Raw genomic sequence first — 8,398 nt, 5'->3', positions numbered from 1 at the left:
TATCTAGACTTCCCTTCCTCTACTGAGATAAACTACCCAGTTCAACTCTGTGACTGAGGGGTAATAATTTAATACAACAATAATTTAATTTGGATTCTTTCAACCAAGATTTTAAGCATTCTAAGCAGGAAAAATATAATTATTACAGAGTTTGGGGTAATAATAATAATAATAATAATAAAAACTCAGAGAACAAAGTCATACATTTAGAAGAAAAAAACAATTTTCTGGATTAAAGTGGCATTTACGACAAAAATAAACATACAAGAAAAAAACTTTCATAGTCTTCAAGATTAAAAAATGTACAACATATTTTTCTGAAAAATAGTATTGTTTATATCTAAATGTGGACAACTCAATGAAAGATATGACTTCATTACCCAGTTTAGAATAGAAATAATAAAAGAAAAGAACATAGGCTACCAGTGACAAAGGTTTATATGATAAATATTGAGTTAATAGTTTGAGTTGTGAAGAAGAGCTAAGACCATAAAAGTGTATACTCACTCCTACTCCTTCTCGGAGATGTATTATTTATTTATGTTGATTACTTTTGTTGTTTATAAGAATTTGTTAGACAGTTTGATGTAATTACTTTTCATTTTATTTCATTGTTTTGCTGAGTTCATTAAGAGGTTGAGCTGACGAGACACGCACACACACCCCGTTGGTACGTTGACTGTTTGGTGCGAATCAACACAAACAGTCAAACTGATACAGATGAAAAAAGTCAAAAATGAGCTTTGTCTTCTTTCTGAACACGTTTACTGTACGGTATTTGTTGGATGCACAAACATTATTGAATGAGAGGTTTATTAATGAAAACAAAGACTTTATGCCGATCGATTTAATTGATCCCTCTAGTGACTGATTCCTGTAACTAGCCACTCGGCTGGGTGCGGGAGAAGATCGTGTTTTCGTACTCGCTTCGACATAAAGATTCCAGGCTTTGCGTATCTTTGGGTGAGGTTCCCATTTAATTAGAGTTCACAATTGACAATAGAACTTGATATCACTTCGCTTCCTGGTCTCCCTCTGGTGTGTCTGGCTTGCGGTAAAAACCGTGCGATCTCCCCGTCACCCATGCCTCATTACCTGTCAGTTGCACCTGTGCCCCATATATTAATTACCTGCCACAATACTCCACACTGCCACCCGTGGTCAACCTGAGATAGGCTCCTAATTCAAACATATAATACACAGACATAACTAATGGCTCCGACAATCCCAACTCATCCAATGGATGCAGCTTGTTTTCCAGAATTTATTTTCTACTGAACTATCTGCAGCTGTAGTCAGAGTTACTTAGAAGTTTGACCATTTCATTTCTTTCTTGATTTAAAGTTTATTTTGTTGAAGTCACCAGTACTTTTGATGTCATGTCAAAGTGACGAACTGGTGACTCGTGGAAAGTAACTAAGTACATTTACCAAAGTACTGTACTTATGTGCAATTTTACGGTATTAATTCCCATTTTCCAAGTACTGTAAGTGCAGTTTTGAGGTACTTCATTTCTATTTTCTGCTACTGCTTCTACGCCACAATTATTTCATACCTTTAGTTACTCTGCAGACTTAGATTAAGTACTTAAGTAAAAGTTTGAGTGTATGGCTCTTATTTGTAACAGAATATTTCTACAGTGTTATTTATAGTATTTCAAGATCTTAGTTCCCCATCACTGAGTGACTCATACTAACTCCAATCATCCTGTTTAACTACAGAAAGCAACAATATGTCTTGAACTGATATGAGATGTGATGAAACACATTTCACTCATAGAAACCGTTTCCTGCAAAGCTTAACTGACCGACTGAAAGAAATAACATCGTAAAATAAGAGTGATAGAAACGGAAAGTCAGCGTACTCACTGAAAAAGAAGAAGCAGATCAAAGTCTGACGACCGTCCATGTTTGAGGTTCTGATGGTTAAGGCGGCCTCTCTTCAGTCTTCACTGACAAACCAGGAAGTGCTCACTTCACTAAATGATAAGAGCCCCTCCTCCAAACACATCACATTCTCTACTTTACTCTTCTCCCTTCCTTATGAATTTTTTCCACCTGTAAGTTTATGTATGATTGTATATTGGAACTGTTTGTTTGTAACTTGATGCAGTGATGTCATGTTTTTGTCTAAAACTCTAAAAAACAATAGACTGATACAAAAATAATCTCTCTCAATCATCACTTATGAACCACTAGAATAGTGTGGTGAGAGACCCTGCCCTCTGCCTGTGCTTTCTCTTTTCTTATTATTCTTTCCGTGTTCGGGACTCTTCTGAGCACTAGGACCCCAGCCAATAACCAGGCTGTGCTGCCCGTACTCATTTCCAGGTCAAACACCACCACTTTGTCACGTAAATGGAGTGTTTGTATTTTCAGGACAGAATAAGGCAGAATGCTGCAGTAGAATAAAGCATCACAAGAGTGTGCACCATTAAAGGTTCTTTCAGTCCATAGAACTCATCTGGTGATAATTGGTACAGGATAATCCCTGAAGCTATTTCTTCCCACAAGAGAAAATTAAGAAAAATGTTTTTGCATGAGGTCAAAGTTCCTAATTTCTTCTAAAGATCAAACTTCTGGTTCAAGAAGATTTGAAAGATGCTGAAATAAAATTCTACTTTTAAAACAAAAAAAAACTTCTTGGAAAAGATAATCAAACTCATCTGGAGGTTTATTATAATCTGGATTTGTTTACAAAACAACCAAAGTTGAGTGCATAAACTACTGCAATGCTCTGAATGATGTACAGATATTTTACACACTCTCTCACTGTATGCAGCTTTCTACAACACTATTGCACCAGGCAGCCACACACACGAACACTCAGACATAAAAATGTTCTCTTAATTCGACGAAGGTGACGATCAACACCTTTTTGTTAACGTGGACACACACACACACACACACACACCATCCGTCTCAGGGCTGCATGCGAATGGCTCCGTCCAGTCTGATGACCTCTCCATTGATCATGGGGTTCTCAGCCAGTGATGTCACCAGGTGGGCAAACTCAGCGGGGTCTCCCAGGCGAGAGGGGAAGGGCACCTGGCGGGCGAGGAAGGAGCGCACCTTCTCTGGGAGACCAGCCAGGAGGGGAGTGGAGAACAGACCTGGAGGACGAAAGAGACAGAACATTGAGATGTATACACCAAGGAAATATCCTTATGTGGTGTTCAGATCTTAAGTTAACTCGGATCATGCACTCGAGACAAAGTACCAACACAACAATGTTAAATACTCCATTTAAAGTAAAAGCTGGAAGAGCCGCCTGTGGGTTCCCGGACACTTGCAACAGAGAGAGTTGTGTATAAGACAAGGACGGTGTGTCTGCGTTGCTCCACCACTGTAGGGGATAAGATCTCAACGGGACAAGATTTCTGTGTGCCGTTACACTCCTAACACTGACCCGGTGCTATGGTGATGACTCGGATGCCCATGGGTGCCAGATCTCGTGCAATAGGGAGGGTCATTCCAACTATACCGCCTTTAGAGGCGGAATATGCCGCTTGGCCGACCTGGAGAGGAAATGGAGAGCACAAAAAAAAAATTGGAGAAATGGAGCGACCACTCAGTTGTGTCTTTAATGCTTTTTTTTTTTGTTCATTTCAAATGACCTGTCCATCAAAGGCGGCCACGCTGGCTGTGTTAATGATGCAGCCTCTGTGTCCATCTGCATCCGGCTCGTTCTTCCCCATCGCACCCACAGCAAGACGAATCACATTAAAAGTTCCTGCAATGTTCACCTGCAGAAAACACACAGATGTTATTGTGGTCATTTTAACTGCTTTATATACTGCTGGGTAGTTAAATCTGCAGTAATGCATCATATTCAATAAGATCATCACGTGTTTGTGGAGTCACTGTCCCGTGAGAACCACGCATCTCTAAAAAGTCAACATTTCATGAGCTCAGAATAACGTTTTCAGCTTTGTGACTTATTTTCCAACTGATCCAGGAGGATTTTTAAATAGTTTATTTAGTTAAATAGTCTCTAAGAAGTAAGAGAATTTTCTCAACACATAGTGGAACATTTAATCCTTCAGTTCCTCAACACGTCTGGAGCTACATATTACATAGATTAAAAACATAATCTGAAAAGTGACTAAAGCTGTCGAACAAATCTAATGCAGTAAAAATATATTAAGATTTACCTCTATGATTTAGTAGAAGAATAAAGTTGCATAAAAAGCAAATTCTCAAGTAAAGCACAAGTACTTTCAATATGTTCAGAAGTACAGAGCTTTAGGTAACTTAGTTACATTCCTGCACTGGAGATGTCACACAGCTGCGACTGGTATTCATTTTTCTACTGATCTACATCCTTACATTGATTACACGCTGGAAGTCCTCCAGGCTGTGAGGGAGGTCCTTCTTAAAGTTATACGTTTTAACGGCGACAGCGATGCCGGCACAATTAACTGCCAGGTCCAGCTTCCCAAACTTCTCTCTGGCCAGGGTCACCGCCGACTGCACGTCTGCTTCTGATGTCACCTGAGGAATGAGAAGGCTGAGATGTAAATATCACCGAGCAGACGCGTGTAAATGCCCCAAATATAGAGACCGGTTCTTTGGCTCAATTTGCATCCAGCAAGTAGAGGAAAGTCTGGCATAAATAATGTGGAGGGTCAACATGTATCACATGCACTACTCATTATGTTGGATGATGTGTGAGTGCCATCTGCTGAGCTCAGAGCATCATTTTAGAGCTCAAATTACAGCTGCAGCTTTGATCTGTATTTTGTTTCTCTTACAGTTCCCACAAGAGCAATTAGTACATTTTCACAAGTTTACAGATTTTATATCTTCCCATGAAAGTTATCCTTAAAGATTTTATGTTTTTTCAGCAATAGCGTCTCAGTGTATTTACTTACTTACTTTATTTATACTGTAACAGTCTATATAGTTGTTTTTATAGTCAGTGGCAGAGTCCGCCATACCCGCACTGGATTCAAGGTATTTAATTACAGAAGGGATTACAAGGACACAATGCATGCATGTAATCCAGGTTTAATAATTATATTTTTATCTTCATGGTATCAGCTTCACTGTTAACTGCTCCTTCCACAGCCGTATCAGAGCTGGATTAAGCTACAGCTAATGCTAACACAGCCTTTTCCTACTGCTGCTTCAGATCAAACAAATTGAAACACAAGGTGGCTTTTATTGTGAAGGAATCACAGGAAACTCAGTGTATTTGAGGATAGCGCCGATAGAAATCAGCTCGCAGTTGCTCATGATACGATGGAAAAAGGCAGCTTATTGACCGACTTCTGTATAAAAAAAACGTGAGAAAGAATTAAGAGACTTTTTGTGTGAAATTTGTAATCACGTGCCACAAAATCTTAACTGTCAGATGTCTGCTCGATATGTTTTAATGCTTTCAGGTTGTAATCCTCTTTAAAAATAGATGTTATTCTGTATGAAGGGTTTGTTCTGTACATGGAGAACAAAACACCGTACAATGGTTCAACCAGACAATTGAAAGTGCAGAAAGAGACGAAGGTACCTCTGAGCAACAGTTCAACAGGAATAGAATTAATCACCAGTTATTAATTAAAGAATCTGGAAGTTTAGCATCAAAATGTCTGCAGATTTAAAGAGGAACAGCTTCCTGTTTCAATGTCAAAAGAACAGTAATAGAGTCTGCAGCCAGCTGGAATAAACATGCTGCTTTAGCAAAGCTCTTCTTCAAACTTCACAACAGAAATAAAAGGTTAGTGTAGGGTTTTTATATATATAAAATATAAAATTACATTTGGTGTTTGAATTATACTGTTTTTATCTATTAAAATTTGTTTTTTTAAGGAAAGAAGCAAAGAATCAATATAACAGCTTATTATTAACTTTTTTAACTGTAATGTACAGGTTTATTGATTGTTTTGGACCCACGTCTGCAGGAGAGAAGGCACAGCGGTCCCCCAGACTGGCTGCCAGAGCCGGTCCATCAGAGGAGGGCAGGTCCAGGATCACAGCAGACGCTCCGTTCTGGATCAGACGCTCCACAGTGGCCCGGCCCAAACCGGACGCACCGCCTGTCACAAGGCCAACCATACCCTACGCAACACACACACACACACGGACACAACACACACAGACACACAAAAACACACACACACAGACACACACATACGGACATGGACGCACCAGAGGGTGGAGGGTAGTACAGGATATAAAAACACAGGAAAAAACATGGGTCACTGAGAAAGACGGGTGAAAAAAAGATCACAATTGCTGATTGATTAAAAAAGCAGAGGTATCACTTCATCATTTAGGAGTTTGACAGATAGGAAGTAAAGATTATTATTACTCAAGTGGTAACTGTTTGTGGAGCTGAAATGATTAGACAACTAATTGATGAGTCAATCAACTTAAAGAGAAGACAAGATAGAACTTTATTAATGCCGAAGGAAATTCTTCCGCCAGAGATTGCTCAAAGATTATAACAATATCATTAGAAAACAAACCAGAGTAATAAATATAAATGTATAAGTAGTAATACTAACACCAGTTACAAAGAGAAATTTTCACAAAAACCCCTAAAACCTAAATTATAATATGCTGGGTTTTTTTTGTCTTTCTTTTTGCCCGCTAGAGAAAACACAGCTGAACGCGCTCACTTTTAGTGTTTTGGACGATGTGTTTGGCTAAAATCTAACGGAACTACCAATACGCACAGTGCAGAGTACATCGCCGCCACTCAGCGGCTGTGACGCGGGCAGACAGCTTAGTCAGTTTAATTGTTGTGAAATGTCTTATATGATACTTTAGAGCCATGTATTTGGGATGTATTCATTCAATCACACAATACAGCAGTGGTCCTCGCAGACACAGCTGGCAGAGACATGCAGTCTACTGAGTGCACCTTTCCAGTTCATACTGTTGTCATTGGAACTAGTGAAATCTATGGATTAGTTATTGCTGAATCTTTTCAAATGGATCTTTTTCACGTCACTGAAAACGTGTTTTTAATTATTTAGTTGGTCTCTAAACCTTCATCTTAAATGTGTAGAGTTTCAGACCTCTGGTAGCTCTATGGAGCTAGTCAGATAGTACACACGTATGTACCTGATACTGGGGTTAAAGTACTTCTAAAAAATATTTAACTTAAGGGGAAATGTACTTGACACGTCTGTTATACCTCAAGAATACACTATGCATTTTGGTGAGTAGCACTGAATGTAAACAAAACTTGTGTGTGTCGCTTTCCTGTGAGAATCTCTCAAAAGTAAACTTGTCATTAACTCAGAATAAACAGCCCTGTTTTCAGATTTGTGACGATGCATTCTCCAGCTGTTTATCTAGCCTAAGAAGTAGGAGAATGTACTCAACACATAAAGGACTTCCTTCAGTTTATCACAGACATTCAACAACCACACATGTAGAGAAACATGGTTTTCAATGCACAGGAAGGGGATGAAAGATATAATCTGAAAAGTAAAAAAACACTAACTAGTGCAGTAAAATGTACAATATTTCCCTCCAAGATGTAGTGGAATATGAGTGTAAAGTAGCTTTAAGAAGAAATACTCAAGTCAAGTACAAGTACCTCGAATTTGTACATACGTAGAGCACTTGAGTAGATGTACTTGGGCAGACAGTACTAATGTCAGGGACCAACGACGTTATGTTTGTGGACTAAACCTTCAAACTCTTGTCTCAAAGTCTCCAATGTCAGTGTAACCGAGAAGACAAAGGTTGACAAACACGCTGCTGTGTGGACTCATTAATTCCCTTCTGTTGTGTTACACAATGAAACTTCGTAGTTACGAGGAAAACAAATGAACAAGGAGAAGACAAACACACACATGAAGCCCAACACAGGCGTCTAACAAGTGTAACGCGTCATATATGTGTTGTAAGTCATGTAAGTGTTGCAGTGTGGAGATTTTTATTTTTCTTTCCTCACCTTGACACACCGAATGTTCGCCATGTTGGTTTATGAATGGATCACCTTCTTCTTCTTTAGTGTTTAATCGGGGTCGTTAAACCAGTTTAGTGCTGCATTACCGCCACCAGCTGGACTGGAGTGATTAACAAGAGATTATTCAGGAAGAAACACTATTTTAGGTTATTTAAATAATGTCACTTTATAGGGTATAGTAAAGGGTTCACAATACAGCCGATAGCCCTGGTGGGGAGACGGTCTGATACTATTTTCTTAATATAAGATGTATTCACTGGGATATGTAGTTCTGCACCAGCACACCCTGCACGTGGATAGTAGGAGCTACCACTTGATATGTTGAAGCACGGATTCATTTAATTTGATTGAAAACATTTTTTTTTAAATAAATTAATTAACAATAAAAAACTGAATAAAAATGAGATAAAACAAAAATAATGAATTATAATTGAAATAAAAAAGAACAAAACAAAATAAAACTATGGAATCAATA

At 38.7% G+C, this 8,398-nt stretch overlaps 1 protein-coding gene across 1 annotated transcript; it reads right to left on the bottom strand.

Moving 5' to 3' along the window:
- Nucleotides 1-2,654: 2,654 nt before the first annotated feature.
- hsd17b10 (hydroxysteroid (17-beta) dehydrogenase 10) lies at nucleotides 2,655-7,991 on the bottom strand. The gene is made up of 6 exons (XM_031845934.1): nucleotides 7,909-7,991; nucleotides 5,892-6,056; nucleotides 4,329-4,493; nucleotides 3,617-3,745; nucleotides 3,409-3,517; nucleotides 2,655-3,112 (listed from the first exon to the last, which is right to left on the bottom strand). The coding sequence occupies exons 1-6, from the start codon at nucleotides 7,930-7,932 to the stop codon at nucleotides 2,922-2,924; spliced, it is 783 nt and encodes a 260-aa protein (XP_031701794.1). The 5' UTR covers nucleotides 7,933-7,991; the 3' UTR covers nucleotides 2,655-2,921.
- Between the last annotated feature and the right edge of the window lie 407 nt (nucleotides 7,992-8,398).

The sequence above is a fragment of the Anarrhichthys ocellatus genome, unplaced genomic scaffold (genome assembly GCF_004355925.1).
Source record: "Anarrhichthys ocellatus isolate YVR2014 unplaced genomic scaffold, GSC_Weel_1.0 scaffold5, whole genome shotgun sequence".
Taxonomy (NCBI): domain Eukaryota; kingdom Metazoa; phylum Chordata; class Actinopteri; order Perciformes; family Anarhichadidae; genus Anarrhichthys; species Anarrhichthys ocellatus.
The sequence above is the reverse complement of the archived record's forward strand: the minus strand, read 5'-3'. Positions and strand labels throughout refer to the sequence as shown.

What these genes read in the sequence shown, in the direction of transcription:
- hsd17b10 (XM_031845934.1), bottom strand. Translation starts at nt 7,932, where the DNA reads ATGGCGAACATTCGGTGTGTCAAG. An exon ending in ACTTCCAGCGTGTAATCAAT is followed by an intron (nt 3,746 to 4,328) that starts GTAAGGATGTAG and finishes TGTTTTCTGCAG; the next exon opens with GTGAACATTGCAGGAACTTT. An exon ending in AGTCATCACCATAGCACCGG is followed by an intron (nt 3,113 to 3,408) that starts GTCAGTGTTAGG and finishes TTCGTCCTCCAG; the next exon opens with GTCTGTTCTCCACTCCCCTC.